The sequence below is a fragment of the Lissotriton helveticus genome, chromosome 5_1 (assembly GCF_964261635.1).
Source record: "Lissotriton helveticus chromosome 5_1, aLisHel1.1, whole genome shotgun sequence".
Lineage (NCBI taxonomy): Eukaryota > Metazoa > Chordata > Amphibia > Caudata > Salamandridae > Lissotriton > Lissotriton helveticus.
The window spans coordinates 1,540,833,770-1,540,850,240 of NC_136065.1; the positions used below are offsets into that span (position 1 = coordinate 1,540,833,770).

A 16,471-nucleotide genomic window follows, 5' to 3' on the forward strand; every position below is an offset into this window, starting at 1 on the left:
CTAAAAAAGTGCAAATAGTGCCTGGTGCCTGGCTGAGACACAGAACCATACTTCTGGGACAGAGGACTTCCTGCACCTAGGGGAACTTTCCAATCCCAGATATTTGTAAACACCAGACACCTGCAGGAGTCCTGGTTAGTGTAGCTTGAGAGGATGCCACCATTTGTTCTTATCAGAATATCCCAGACAATTATACTGCAGACATCCTCAGTGAAATGGGCCCCTAGCAAAGATATTGCCTCATGTCTAGTGTGTGGATCGCTGCCCAAAATTACGGGAACTGCCCCCATGTCTGCCTGATAACCGACCACTGAGAAAAACTAATGGAATGGTCAGTCACTACAGAATCCCCAACCTGCAATGAAGTTGTGCTTTGTAACTCGTATCTTCCTGTATAGTTGTATAATGCTAAGGATCATGTAAAAGTGCATATGATAAACAAGGACACATCTCAGTGAGCTAGGAGTATAAGGTTCTGTCACTGTAGGGTTCCGCGCCCCGGCTTCTCATCATTGTTATGCTCCTCAATATGGGAATGACGAGCTAGGGAAGAGAATAAATGCAGAGCCTACCAATTATGAAGGAAGTTTGGACTGATGTGAGCGGATATATATATAATCCACATGTTTATATTCCTAGCTCAAGATTAAACCGAGTGGTGATGGAGGTTTGTTCTCCTTCTACTAATCTGGGGGATTATGAGGCACATAAGGTATCCCCAGTTTTCTCTGAATGAAAATATGCTAGTGTTGCCATTCCCATACATAAAAATTTATCTATGGTGGTGTGAGCTGGTTGGCTAATTTCCATACCACCTAGCCATGGCTAAAATTACACTGGGCATTTTACAATCTACATTAGAGACAGACTTGGATGAAGCCTTTCTGACGAAGTGCTCCTATGAAGTAGTTTAAAGGAGACTACCATGTTTTGGGGGGAAATCTTTAAAAATCTGACAGATGTGTTGCTCAAGACACACATTGTCCCGCCCAGCCAATGAGTGTGATCTGGCACTCAATGGCAAAAGCCTTATGATGTGAAAGTATTAAAAATATACAATTGCAGTATGTTTTCATACAATCCAGAGTAGAAATTATAGCTGCTTTACAAAAGCGCAAAACATACTACATCCAATGTATTTCCTTGGGTCTTCTGCACACATACAAAACAGATTCATGTCTGATACCCCCATTTGCAGGAGACACAGAGAAACAGAGTTGTGGATCGCATCTTGGCAGGCACATGTGACTGCAGGAGGAAGACTGGAGGGCATTACCATGCTTTGGAAAATAAACTGCTTGAAGTTTGACAATTCCTATGTTCAGAAGTGAGGGCCAGGCAGTGGAAGCAAGGAATGTCTGGCTAAGGTCACACAGAATTAGAAAAAGATATACAGCCTGATTCATCAAGCTAAATTGCACTTGCAAAGGGCAAGATTCTCAGATTCTTGCCTTTTGCGAGTGCAATTTTTGCATTTGGGATTCATCATCCCAAATGCAAAATTCGCTATTAAAGAATTCGCACATTTGCGAAGAATTGCATTTAAGGAATCTCTATTTGAGATTCCTTAAATGCAATTCATGAATCATTTTAAAATTGCGAAATTGCAATTTTGGGCCGCTATTTACCGAGAGGTCAGACCTCGTGGTAAATAGCAAAAACTTAGAAAAATGCATTTAAATGCACTTTTCTAAGTTGCATGTTACACACACACATGTCCTTTGGACATGTGTGTGCACAACACCAATGTAGATTACATTTCAGGGGTGCTACAGGGTGTCCTTTGGACACCCCTGCACCCTTGAAATCGCATCCTTATTTGCGATTAGCTAATTGCTAATCGCAAATAAGGAATAACTCCCCATGCATTCCTATGGGCCTGTAGGCCCATAGGAATGCATGGGGAGTTATTCCTTATTTGCGATTAGCAATTTGCTAATCGCAAATAAGGAACATGTAGGAATCGCAATATTTTTTGCAATTCCTACATGAATCCCGTTTTGCAAGTCCTTAATAGCGATTCCTTATGAATCGCTATTAGGGGCTCGCAAAACGGGAGAATGATGAATCTGGCTGATAGTTTTTATACTTTCCTAATAATCCTGAATGTAATTTCTGTCATCGAACAAATGTGCACCATATACAGTTTTTCTGCCACAGTTTTGTAATCTGCTCTACTATTATATAATGCATTGTGCAGACTACATTCCCTGGGAAAACTCACACATATATTTTATTGCTGGACTCTCGGCACTAACTCCAACATTTATTTCCTTCATTAGTGTTCTGTGATTTATGTTTGTCCATTTGAGAAATGCAACAAAACATTGAGTTTGATGAAAAACAAAAATATATTTTTCATTATATCATGAGGGTACAATGGGATATCGATGAAGGGTTTGCACCAATAGATGGCTCTGAATGGACCAGAAACAAACACTTAGGGCCTTATTTATGAAGGCCTTGCGTCGCTAGTGCGTCACTTTTTCCCATTTTAAAAGTGGCGCACCGGCGGCGCAAGGCCTTCATAAATAAGGCCCTTAGTTTCTGTGAGCATACAAAGAAACCAAATAGGCACATGTGCTTGGACAAACTAATGCTGATTTTTAGGTCTCACCTAGGCAGCGCTTGCTCTGTCTCTTCGAGACAGGCTGTATTCAGGATATGGGCATAAAGCTCTGCCCACTTTCCGCCCAACTTTTTAATTGTCTCCTGTTCCTGTCCCTGTCCTTTTTAAATTGTGGCTTTTCATTGGTCAATTGGCGTGTAGTCCCTCCCCACTGCTACAAGTGCTATTACTCCCTAGGTTTTAATTAAAGTCTCAAGGCAGTATTTTCTTAAAAGGCTTCAGGCAGGACACACACTTGGTCCTAAGCTAGGCAGGCAGTGGTTACTTCACTCACTAGAACATCTCACATTTATATGAGACAGTCTATAAATGTCCCTTCATCGGCTCCACTCAGAGTACAACCTAATCCAAAATTAATGTAATAATTCTTTTTACACATTTCAAACCTTCTAATTGTATATATGAATATAGCTATTTGAATGTACTTGTGTAGTACTGTCTTGCATGCAATGCATTATGGGTAGGGTGGATTTACCATATCTTCTGCAGGTAGCAGTACCATATGTGACCAAAAGAGGTCCCATTGGCCCTTTTACTTCGGTTGTTACATGTATGCTTTAATTAGAGCCTGGGAGCACTATTTTCTTAATAGGCTTTCTTCTGCCTGCTGTTACAAGTAGGACATGCTCGCTCTCTTTCACAATGCTTTTTTAAAATTTAAGCAGCGTGGCCACCTCACATGGGATAATGGCAGACGTGTGCTTTTTTTTACTTATACCTAAACATGGGTGTGCTTGTTTTTTATGGTAGATAGTCAGCTGTCCATTGATGTCACCATGGCCTTATGACTTTAAACATATAATTGCTCATATTTCAAGCAGCTGTGTACTTTTTTGCTTAGGTAGCTTATGATGCTCACTAGGGACCTCTAGGAGCAGCTTGCAGTACTGCACCTAGACATGCAGTGCTGGTGCCTTACTCACTATGGACCTCTAGGAGAAGTTTGAGGTATTGCACCTAGACATGCAGTGCAGGTTCCTTGCTCACTAGGGCCCTCTAGAAGCAGTTTGTGGTACTGCACCTAGACATGCAGTGCTGGTGCCTTGCTCACTAGGGACCTCTGGAGCAGCTAGACATGCTGTGCTGATGCCTTGCTCACTAGGGACCTCCAGGAGCAGCTTGCGGTACTGCACTGAGACATACAATGCTGGTTCCTGGCTCACTACGCAAGCATTTGTGATGCATAAGGTCTTGCATTATGGGAAGTATTTGCTATTGACTTTGCATTAATATTTAAAATGCCAATGCCTCAAACTATCAGTAATACTAGACCTATTGCATTGCAAATGCTTGTTTCATTAAAGTTCTGGCACAGTGGTGCCCCAGCAACTCAATGAAAGGTTAATAACTGAGGCTAGTTAAAGTTGTCACACACAATGAAAGTCTTCTCTTGTATTTAAATTCCTCTCAATGGGCATTTAGTAGCTCAGCTGCATTGAATAAAAAAGCTAACCAGATATGCACTATGAGAAAAACATGCATAGAGTCACAGCAGACTACAAACCTTGGATGTCACAAGACTCTCCCAAGGATTGCAATGGCGGCGGCCATCTTGGATTTGTTGCATGCAAGAGGATGTTTCAGAGGATTCTTCGCTAGGCGGTCAAGATATTTAATTGCTTCACCCGGATTCATGTTGCCATAGTTAGAATACAAATGCTACGACATTTTTTATCAAAGACTTCGTATTCAGAGAAGTATTCTGGTATAGAATTTCATTCAAGTATTTGCGCCTGCCCGAGGCCACGCAGTGGCCATAAGGAGGGCGGGCCACTAGTCACGGAGGGCTGTCCCGCCCCCGCATGACGCAGTTGTTGCCTCACCTGAGGCAGTCTTCCCTGGTTGGGGGAGACTGGTGAGTGATGCACGTCCGGGGCGGCGGGGAGGAGCCGTCTGGAGTACATCAGACCTCTGCCCCGCTGGGGAGGCCTCTTTGCCGCTCCGGACGTCGCAGTTCCATGTTGGGACACTCTTTTCGATCGCTCGTCCCGGTCCTGTGTTCGGCCTCCGTTTGCGGGCTGCGCCGTCCGCCCTCTCCCCCCGCTGTGCTGCTGTGCGTTCATTGCGGGTCGATGTGGTGTATCTTCACCCGACAGGTACGTGTGCCCCTCTCCTGCCTCCCCCCCCCGCCCTGTTGCAGGTATTGTTCCAGGTCGATCGGGGCCCTGTGGTGGATACCACGGGGGGGGGGTTTGAGATGGCCACCGACGAGAATATCGAGTTTGTTTTAGTGATTGGCGGCCTGCGTTACAGGGGTCTCGGGCGAGGGGTGGTGCAGCCTGCTTCGTGGTCGCGGTAGTGTGCAACGTGGCCGGGCAGACGGAGATCGTTAGATAAGATTGCCACGTGGCAGGGCGGGCGGAGGCCATTTAGCTTGTAGTTGTCCACTTAGGGTGTCCGTCGGTTAAAAGGATCTGCCGGCTGCTCTCCCGCAGTGGTCTTGAAAGCGCCTTGAGCCAGCGATTAGCAGGCCATGCACCGAAGCTCATGTAGCTACGTTTGTAGATTTTTAGAGTAGGAAGCATGTGGTCCGAGGTCCGATTCCCGGTTGTCCAGTAATTAGGGACATGTGAGCAAGTATTGTTCCGGGCTTGTAGGACAGAAATCCATGAAGCATAGGCGGTGCTCAGCGAGCAGGGAAAGATAATTGGTAAGGGGAGCTGGCATAATCTGTTATCTATTGGGAATGCTTGGACAGGTATAATGTGATGTACGTTCCCTCGGCCGGCCGCATTTACCTATCTGTCATGTTTGATTATTGTATATGTAACCCGGGTAACATTTAAGCACGTTTGTTTATTTCTTTATTGCTCAATCGTTGGGGGGTGCCGTGCTTCTTTAACTTGCATAGTGCCCTGATGCAAAGCCCCCCCAGCGGTACGTCCCTCGGCTGGTCGGATTATTGCCTGCTTGGTTACGATTAATTAAGGAAAATGTAACCTCGTAGCAATGCGCACGTTTATTAGGCTTGGTTTATATCGGGGGGCGGCTGCCGTGCTTTCATGACTTGCTAAGCGCACAGATGCCAGTTTCCCTGTGTGGCCCGAGATCGCTCTCTCTTCCGCTTTCGTTACTCCCGAGGTCCTCGGACGCTCCGCGAACTGATTCTCTCGGTCCTTGTTTGTACATTCTGTGGTTTTGGTTGCTGTACACAGTATATAGACATGTGAGCCTCAGTCGTGTTTAGTTAGAAGGATGTCTGTCGCCCAGTCGGTCACCAAAACGCTTGGCACTGAGGCTGTTTTGCGATGCCCTTGGGGCGTGGGCGGAACCCCCACCATCCCCCAGCCAAGGTCAGAGATGTTTAGCGGTAATGGGTGCAACTGGGATAGCGCCCGGGGTGGGCGGGCAAACTGTGTCGTTTGGTGCGGTGGTGTCCCCTTAGCCATTTCCCAGCATTTGCAGTGCACGTGGGCTATGGCGACCGGGGGGCGGCGTTCTGGTTTGCCTTTATTGCTTACTTCCGGTCATGGGAGCTAGGTATTGGGCCCCCCCCCCCCTCCCCCCTCTGTAAGCCAGAAGGCGGGTTAGGTTACGTCGGGCCCACATGTATGTTCGGGGCATCACGGTACTACGCCGCCAATGTAACGTTGTGTTAAGTAATTCTGTTGCCCCCCCCCCTCATTGCAATTGTGCCCTACGAGGTACACATTGCATGGTCCTGGTTTGCGACCTTACACACCGTTCTATACATCACATAGAACTCGTATTTAACTGCTTATCGGGTGGAATACCAATGACCACTTATTCTCAGAGATGTCCTATTGCAACGCTAACCTGGGGCGGCTCTAGTTGGGTATAGTGGAGTTGGTCCAGTCTACAGCACCATCTGTCTCGGGGTTCGTTGCCAGCAATCATGCATCAAGCTCCCCCCCCTATGTCCTTCACGGGATGCTTGGCTTCTGCACCTTTGGTGGTGAAATGGAACACCATACAGTTGAGAAATTCTGCCTATTGGCCGGCGCAGTCGTGCCTGGGCCGCCCTCGCGTTTTCTGCGGTGCGCGGTGCTACAACGTTCCCGCTGGTGTGTGTCTGGGGTGGTGGTGCCAACCCTTCGATTACGCGTACCAAGTCTATCTTATCACCACCCCCCTGCTTCCTATGCGACAGCCATGGTCTCCTTGTCGGGAGGCGGGTCGGAGGCTTCGCATCACCCTCCCATGGCGCGTTTAAGAGGCCCTGGGCGTCTATATATGTGTGTCAGCGCCGGGCCAGCGCTGGAGTTTGCGTTCGGCAGTGCGGTCACACTTTCTGTGGCCACGCTCGCTTCCACCCGGTGGGGAGGGCCCGGCTGGGTAGTTGTTTCGGGTCTGGCGTTACGTCTTATGTAGCGCAGACTTTCCCGCTGGGTCGGAGCGTCACATTAGCAGTAATGATACCTGAGGAGAAGATTTAGTGGGCATGTTTCCGTGGCATAAGTTACACTACGTGAGATAATAGTGACAACTGTGCAGGTATCGAGAGCATCCTGAAATCGTGTGGTCGCAATCGACACGGGGCAGGAGGTAGAGCATGGGTGCAGGTTTAGTACCTATTACCAGGGGGCCGCAATGCACTTGCAAGGGCTCCACGGAGGTAGGTGTTTCAGCCCATGTCCCGCATCTTGCTTATGCGCCATATGCCTTTGGGACACGAGTTACACTAGCAGGGTACTCCGCAACACAACACTACATACCCCGAGCCCCTTTCCTTAAACTCCCTTACTTGGGATTCATCAGGTCTTGCCCTTAGCTGCAGCAGTCATAACGGTAGCAGAGCAATCATTCTCGCGACATCTCATCTACTAGGGGTAAGCATTAGGGTTATTATATTGCTGATGAGGAACTAATCTACTAATGCACCAAGTTCCAGTTGCCTACGTATGCTTTCATAATACAATTTTCCACAACATTATACGTGGTAGGTAATACTGGTTTGCTGAAATAACTTTTCCGATTATTGTCCCATGTACCTGTGTTATGAGAATGATGAGCTATTCATTAAGAACGGCACAATACGACTTTGCATGTGGGATAACGGAGCATTACTGGTTTACCTGGAGGGTCAGCAGTGACTGTGTTAATCCGTAAGACCTGTACTCTTGCATAGTCTCACCTCACAACGTTTGTGCCTTCCTTTCAAGTCTCCAGGAACAGGTGCGAGGGCACTAGCAGTAAAACGTCACCAGTATTGTTCATCTTGTGGGATGTGCCGTTATGATTTTTTCCACTTCATTGTCCCTGGTACCCCAATTTGCTTATGTTTGGGAGCACGGCTCAGTGGGAATTCGACGTTAAATGTGCAACATCCTGTCCCACTGGTATCTTGTTACATAGTTGTCCAATCATTACACTGCAATGCGAGGCTCTTAAGGTGACAAATGACAAGCCCACTTTCATATTATCCAAGATAAATCTTGGATATTCTGTCGGCTTCATCAGGAGTTAAGCGGAATAATTTCTCTGGCTGCGATGGGGGGGTGCGAGTGCTTCATTATAGACTGTGATCCTTTCTTCGAATCCCTGCTTCTAGTTCTAATAATCTATTACTTTATGTGTCGCAGCCCTGGTACTCCCTTATCAAGTTTATATCAGCATTGCAGATATCTATCTACAATGGTGTGGGTGGGAGTATGTCATCAGCATAGCAGGTGTTAGACCTGGTCTAATAACATTATAGTTGGATGCTGGACTAGAATTTGAGGATAAGACCCTACACCTGTTTCTTATATGTAGAAACTCCCTCACTGAGACAGGCAAAAACAGGAGCGTGGCGGCAGCGGGTGCAGTGGCACCATGGACCCTGTATCCCCTTATTTCTGTAGTTTGGCATGGATGCAAGTTTATCATTCTATCACCATCCTGGGACCCATATTGTTCCTTTTCAGTGCCATGACACACTAACTACTCTATTAGGCATGCACTCCGCACCCATACCTTGTGACTCCTGCTAAAAATGAACAAGGCAATACGCAGCTATAGATAATGCTGCCCTTCGGGCCATGTTGTGGAAAGTAAACTGACGTCTTGGCAACGCACGATTACTTTATTTGATAGTTCAGCCTTGCAACTCACACGCAGGTAATCCCCGAGGAAAATCCAGTATCGTTTCATGTTAATTATTACTTTCGAAGCACTTACGTTATAACTTGGTCCCATTTACCACTAAAGAGGTCATCATCCTATTAAATAGGCACATCGGTATTGTCTAAAATGCGGCGAAGTGCTAGACATAACACATTCATATGTCACATGCACAAAGACTGGATATGCCACATTTACATAGTCTCAAACTTTGTCAGCTAGGTATAGGTCCCCGCAATTACTCCAGTAAGTTAAACAGGAGGCTAGATATTATTTGAGATAATAGGGGTTTAATTGTTTTACAGTTACAATAATTATTTGTATGTGTGTGAATGAGGGATGTATATACAAGCCTACAAACAGTGTATCCGCAGCTACCCAGACTGTACTTAGCACATTATGGGTGGGTATGAATTTTCTGATCTCACACACATCAAATCCGCTGTAACAATCCCCAGGCTAACCACGGTTATACCAGAGGATGCTGAATGGATCCACATTAAGCCTCCCCCCCCCCTTCGAAATTTCATTCAAAATAAACCTTCCCCCATCAAAATCGTCCCTGTTAGACATGTTCTCTTTGCCAGACAATTTAGTGGCGTGGCTACTCTTAGGCTACTTCTGAGCAGAACCTGAAAGTGAATCTGAGTGTTGAATTACTAACTAGGATAATCATATGCTTAGAACCCCGGGAGTTGATAGTACCCCCCTAGTATTTTGGGCGGGCGAAGGGGGTGCAGCACAAGCGTTTGTGCCTTACGTGGTCGGCAAACATGCCACCCTGAGTGGGGTTCTTTTGGTATAGCACGCATTCCATACCAGACCCCTAGGCACAAGAACAAACGTTACGTAGGCAATGATTGCACTAGTGCAAATGCAAGGATAAACACGTGAGAATTAGCATACAGCGCATTAATCGCCTGTGTTCTATGAATATAGAAGCACAAGCGCTCTAACGGAAGCACAATGCACGTCAGCCTCACCCTGAAGCAGTGGTGCCTGTGCCTGGGCCTTGGCCTGCGATAGTTCCTGTTCAGGAATCATGTATGCGTTGGGGCTGTTTAGGTGTACGTGCCTCGAGGGCAGCAGTACAGGACACCCACCACTCTCGTGGCGGTCTGTTATCTCTAGCTCGCTATGTCGTTTTCCTTGGTATAAGCGGGATGCCGGTGCAGGCATGGACGTTGAAGATGTAGGTTTTGGTACATAGCTCTGTCATGTCTGCGATGACTGGGCGTGCTGATAGCTCCTCTCTGGGATCAGAGTATGATCCGCCTGGAACTCAGCTGCACAACTTCTTAGCTAAGGGATAGCTTTACCCCCTTCAGTCTCATGTAAATAGAGTGTGCTCAGCATAGGATCTACACAGTTCTATGTCAGCGTGAGTGGCCTTGGCCGGCTGGAATGTTGTGGGCAACAGCTTCGGCCTTCTGGCAGGGTTAGGTTCCCTGCCCCCCTCCTTCACGCACTTGGGATAGTCTACACCATTGCTGTAGAGGGATTCTCCCCGGGGGGTATATGCTGCTTGGTTCAGAGGTGGAACTCCTTGGTTCAGCTTCTCATCCTTTGGCGGGGGTCGTCAGTCAACTTTTCGACAAGCTATTTATTGTTGGCAGCAGGGTCCAAGCAGTCAGGGTCTAGCAGTCTCCGGCTTCCTGGGGCCATGTGTTTACGGCTGCTTACCTAAACGCGAGTCCACTGCTCAAGCGATACTATTTTGCTCCGATCACTTAAAATAGCCCGCTGTACCTTGCTTGAGGATAGTTGCTCTAGCGTACACAAAGCACAGTTTACAGTTGTTTTTGCGCCCAGCATTTCAGCAGAAGTAGTGCATTACTGGGTGTAGTCTGCTGATGCTTTGTGCGAAGGTGTGTGGTGGGATCAATGTCATGCGCTGGTTCTGCTATAGTTTTGATCAGGGAGCGATATCAGCAGGGGAGGTCCCCTTATCTCTTGGGCCCTTTCCAGGGGTATTACCTCTAGAACCAGGGTTAGTCTACGCTATTGCTGTAGAGGGATTCGTTCCCTGGGGTATTTGCTGACTATTTCAGTGGGCTTGTGGTGTCAGCGGGCGTGTCATGTTGCAGCTCTGGATCTTACCGGGGCACTTGGTTTCTGTCCCAGCAATCCCTGGTGGTGGTCTTAAGTCATTCTTCCAGACATGCTATCTACAGGTAGCGTGGCCTAAGCTGCTTCCAGATTAATCCCGAGAGGGCAGGTGATGCCTGCTGTTAATACCTGTTCAATCCGGTATGGGCATATGCAGTTATAGCCCAAGTTATATAGTATAATAGGTATTTATCCCTTCAATGCCCCCTGTGCTCTTTCAAGTATAGCTGCACGAGCGTCATTGTAAGCACACTTTCTCCATGTTATGCGGAGAACGGCGTACAGCAGGAGTTGTAACTTGTTGGGTATAGCCTGCTGACGCGTGTGGTGAAAGGGTGTGGTTGAGTGGCTGGGCATGTGCTGGAACGCCTATTCGATTCGAAGCACCTTCAGTTGTAGGGGCCCCTCCTCATCACTTTGTCAGTCACCTGGTAGTATGACTTCAGGTAACAGGGCTTGGTATACTATGGTATGGTTGCAAAGCAGTAAGACCCGGGGTATCTGCAGATTAGGGGCAGAGGGGCCTGGGTTACTTCAGGCATGTAATCCTCATGTCTGGATCAGGTTGCTCTAGGTGGAACGGGTCCACCGCTCACCTGTCATTTTGTCTTGTTCCTTGGACCGTCAAAATGCTCTGCAGAGCAAGAGTTGCAGGTTTCCCAATAAAGCTAAGTGGTGGGGGGCCGTGTAAGGATTCACTTAGCGGAGGGGCCTGGGTTCCATCAACCACGAGTTGATTCAGGACAAGGTCAGGGGTTACTTTGAGGAGGATGGTGTTCATCTCACGCTGTGGGCTTGGACCTGTTCCTCCTAGACCTTAAAGAAGCATTGATGAGCAAGGTTGCAGGTAATGAGGAGTAGGAATGGTGGGGGGCCCATGCGGCAGCGGGTACCACCGCACGGGCTGTGGCGGAGTTACTGGGCGATCCGGAAGAAGAGAGGTGCAAACGCTGGACGTCAGCGGGCACATTGGGGTGCCAGAGCATAACCTCAGAGCCTAACCTGTAACCTCATGGGAGGTGCAGGAATTCGTGTCGGCGCCCCAGTAGTCCTTCGGGCGGTTGTGGGCCTGTGCAACCGGGGGTTTGCATAGTCACACCCAGCAATGGGCGTGTCAGTATAATTATGGTAATTGTGCAACAGTTGGGTGGTTCGCCACTGTGTTGTTTGGCTCAACAGGCGGGCAGGTGGCGAGAATGCGGCCTGCCCTAGGATCGCCCGTAAGTTAACCCACCGTCATTACATATGTTGTATGTAATAAACCTGCAGCAAATTTTTCCCAAACCTAACACTTGTGTCTTTGTGTTATTTGCGGGTTTGGGCATTTGTGGGGCGGGGGTTCTTGTGGCCCTGATGTGACTATGCGCCTGCCCGAGGCCACGCAGTGGCCATAAGGAGGGCGGGCCACTAGTCACGGAGGGCTGTCCCGCCCCCGCATGACGCAGTTGTTGCCTCACCTGAGGCAGTCTTCCCTGGTTGGGGGAGACTGGTGAGTGATGCACGTCCGGGGCGGCGGGGAGGAGCCGTCTGGAGTACATCAGACCTCTGCCCCGCTGGGGAGGCCTCTTTGCCGCTCCGGACGTCGCAGTTCCATGTTGGGACACTCTTTTCCCGCCCTTCCTCTAACCCAGAGTGTCTGTTTGAGGGGGCTCCGGGGGGAGCTTTTAATGTGTTCCTTTTTTCGTTGCAGGCGGAGTTACTGGGCGATCCGGAAGAAGAGAGGTGCAAACGCTGGACGTCAGCGGGCACATTGGGGTGCCAGAGCATAACCTCAGAGCCTAACCTGTAACCTCATGGGAGGTGCAGGAATTCGTGTCGGCGCCCCAGTAGTCCTTCGGGCAGTTGTGGGCCTGTGCAACCGGGGGTTTGCCTTGTCACGCCCAGCAATGGGCGTGTCAGTATAATTATGGTAATTGTGCAACAGTTGGGTGGTTCGCCACTGTGTTGTTTGGCTCAACAGGCGGGCAGGTGTCGAGAATGCGGCTTGCCCTAGGATCGCCCGTAAGTTAACCCACCGTCATTTCATATGTTGTATGTAATAAACCTGCAGCAAATTTTTCCCAAACCTAACACTTGTGTCTTTGTGTTATTTGCGGGTTTGGGCATTTGTGGGGCGGGGGTTCTTGTGGCCCTGATGTGACTATAGACTTTGACATTTTGAACATTGTGCTTTTCGTGAGTCGTCCTTTCCTCGAATAGGAAGTCTAGTCTGCACTATTTTCTCAATAAAAGTGTTAAGGATGATCCCTATTTGTACAGGCCTGTTTATGTTTTCTTTAGTCACAGAATAATATTAAGCTATTGACAATTGTTGGCAAATGACTCTTGTTGTTACAAGTGAAGGTCCAATACTAACGTGTATTCCTTATGTTACAACTGAATAACTTGCTACATTTAGAATTATTCAAAGTACAACTCACTTTATAAATCAAAGAAGATAGTTATTAACATACAAACAAATATTGTAATTGAAGTATTCTCTTACATCTATAATATAGATTCTAATTTTTTTCAACTCCAGAAGGTTTCAGAGTTTCAGAGCTTCGACCTCCTACAGAAGGTTAGAAGCACAGCACAAGCCATATGATATACTAAAGTTAGGGATTTGGAGCGTAAAAAGTGAGGCACTTTAAGAGTCACTTCTTGATTTATATATCAACACCTCTGCACAGCAGTTTGAGGCCAGCTGTAAGTGTAGGCAGAGTAAAGGTACCAAGTGTTTCCCCTTCTGTCTCTTATCTAACTCCCCTTTCCTAAGGTGTACTGCTGACTAGTGTAACGCTCCATGTATGGCTATCAGTTGGTTCGAGGAAGTGAGGAGGAGGAACTTGCTCCTTTCAGACCTGGATTGCTAGGTTAGTGCAAATCCGACAAAATGGTAATAGTTTCTGAGAAGTGCAAGTGCAACTATGTCTAATATTTACCTGAAAAGGGCATTGATAGAGATAACGGAAAAGATGGGATCAGACTAAGGGGTGTACAACAGTGCCGCCATGTGGCCAGAAACAGTATGGCACGCTTTGTGGTAAAGAGAATTTGGGACCGCTGCCACAGAGATCACATCACCAACGTGCTGATTTGGAATATAATAGGGAAATGGAGATGGGGAAGTTTGGAAACAACAACAAAGTTCAGAATGTCAACACCTCAGTCAGCCCACAGAAATATACTCTTAAGAACTGCCTTGAATCATCACATGCCAACACCTCTGCCTTTCTACACAACTAGGATTTGTGTGTGTGAATAGAATATGGGTGTGCAACACAGGTATTGAGAGGGCTACAATTGAATGGGTATGGTGCCTAAAGAAAGGGTGATATGCACTATAAAGCAGTGTAAGAAACAGAGAATAGCATGGAGTACTTCAGAACATATGCATAACATCAGGGTAAACTTCTCCACTACGTTGACACTTGGCATCACGCTTCCTATCCCCCCCCCTATGTAATTTAACTGGAGTATAGTATAAATACAGACTTAACGTGCTGACTCCTGAGTCCAGCTGTTTGTTCACAATGTCTCTCCCACAACCTCCAATGACTTTCTGTCCTCGGGCTCTTCATATGCAAACTGTGTTATACGGGAATCAAGGGTAACGGTACAGGTGAGGTGACACGTGTCCTCCTGTAAAAGGCATGCAAGGCACAACCTACCAGAATTCCATCACTCATGAAGAGGACGAGGGCCCCCGCGACATGGAGAGCAAAGTAGCAAAAAGATGCCCCGCTGTAGTTCTTTTTCTGGCAGCAGGACGCCATATCCTCGTAGTCTGGGGAGAAGGACGATACAGGTATGAGCGTCAAGTGGAATCCAATCAGAACTCAGCCTGCCTCCTGACACTATTTAGCAAGAATAGGCTCCCGCGTGGGTCCCCCACCGTTCTCGTGAATGGCTAATTATTTGTCAATAACTTTTCAAGCAGTCCTATTTTTCGGAAATTCACATGACAGTCAAAAATACATCCCAGTCACTTCATTTGTTCATTAAAAAGATTATTTTATGTCTCCTATCATAAGACCATACAATCTACAGCCAACTTCATCATTCCGTGAGAAGGAACTACCTCGAGGCTGTCTGATAAAGATACACCCCAATTAACACCATAATGTACCACAGCAGTCCTATGGCCACTTACATATTACCAGGGCTTTAAGTGTGCCGGGTCTCACCGGGTCTGAGCACCGGCAGTTTTTCAAAGGGGTGGCCTCGAAACTTGTCTCTGTCGGGCTCTGTTTCGTGCCCTGGCACAGGTGGGCCGTTTCCCCCGGACTGCATTGACAACAGGCATATCCATGTGCGCGTGCTCCCACTTCTCACTAGTGGAGAAATTACGGCAGGACGTCATGCCAGGTGAGCGTTGCAGGGGTGGGGAAATCCTTTAAAGAGAGTCGTCATTTTCTCTCTGGATTTCCCTTCTCTTTTTGAAACTCAGGAGCATCAACATTGTCTCGGTGTCACCAGGGCTTTAAGTGGAAGCGTTTTCAATATTATATACAAGCCATAGTTGCTGCTTATTTATCTTATGCAACTAACAACCACTGACAAAGCCAATAGTTGTGACTTGTTGTAGGTATGATGTTACTTGTATTATAGATCTGGATGCAATGACAGAAAACAGCAAAATACAAGTCAGACAGCACACTATGCTAGGCACAGATTTTTAGTTTACGTGTTTTTAAGCCAAGCCATGCCCCTTTGAGAGACCCTCAAGATTTTTTCATCCCACTTAAAGCCCTGCATATTACAATACAGTTTATCTATATACCGCACAGGTATATTGTACAATAAGGCACAATTTAAACACGTCATTGGACTGTAACTTTAAAAAAAACGCATGATTTAGTTGATCACCAGGACACATAAGATAACACATTCATCATTTTTTATTTCTTCTCCTTTTCATAGACCATATTGAAATGGGAGGACTCATCATCAGAAAAACCCCTCCTTATTTTCTCATTAACAGAAATTCTCTGATGCTATTATTCCAGAACCAATCTTTCTTATGAGTTACTCTAAGAGTCTAGGGGCATAAATTACATATAATTAAGCATTTTTCTTTGCTGGGTATAGAAGCTGCACCTAGGACTTGAATAAAATTGGTAGAGGATATGAAGGTGGCCACAAGAAAATAAGGAGCATCGTTGCTAATAAACACAGTGCACATTTTATGAGGTGAGACTTCAGGGTGACTTTAGTGACATAATGCGATAAATTCAAATGGTTGATGTATAATGACACATAGTCACTTGCACCATAGGTACAGTGATACGGAGTGACAATGAGATAGGATGTATTACATTGTGGAGCCAAGGACAGATGTAGTCTTTATTATAGATAAACAAAACAGAATAAATTAAGCAAGCAAGGAATGATAATGGAATGTGGTTTTGTGATAAACCTTGAGTAAATATTTGAAAAACAACACGTAATTATACGCTTTCTTATAACTAATGAATATATAATTTAAATATCAAACGTAATAAATGGATTTATCATTTGTTCCTATGGGGTGTTACTTTAATTTCTTGCCTCCATTGTGTGGAAGTGTGTTGCAGTACCGGTGGTTGCCCATGTGTGGTGCTGGACTTACTCCAAGGCTGGGCAGCAGCACATTTAATTCTGCTTGGACACTTTTATGGCTGTAGTAACTTTAGAAGTGTGGGGCAT

At 46.7% G+C, this 16,471-nt stretch overlaps 1 protein-coding gene across 3 annotated transcripts in view; it reads right to left on the reverse strand.

Annotated features, from left to right (window-relative positions):
- The window catches only part of SLC60A1 (solute carrier family 60 member 1), a 344,856-nt gene that overhangs the window by 62,384 nt on the left and 266,001 nt on the right, over positions 1 to 16,471 (reverse strand). For all 3 annotated transcript variants that reach the window (XM_078644605.1, XM_078644607.1, XM_078644606.1), the window contains exon 5: positions 14,455 to 14,570. In XM_078644605.1, the coding sequence (XP_078500731.1) occupies positions 14,455 to 14,570 (116 nt within the window). The remainder of the gene's footprint in view (positions 1 to 14,454; positions 14,571 to 16,471) is intronic.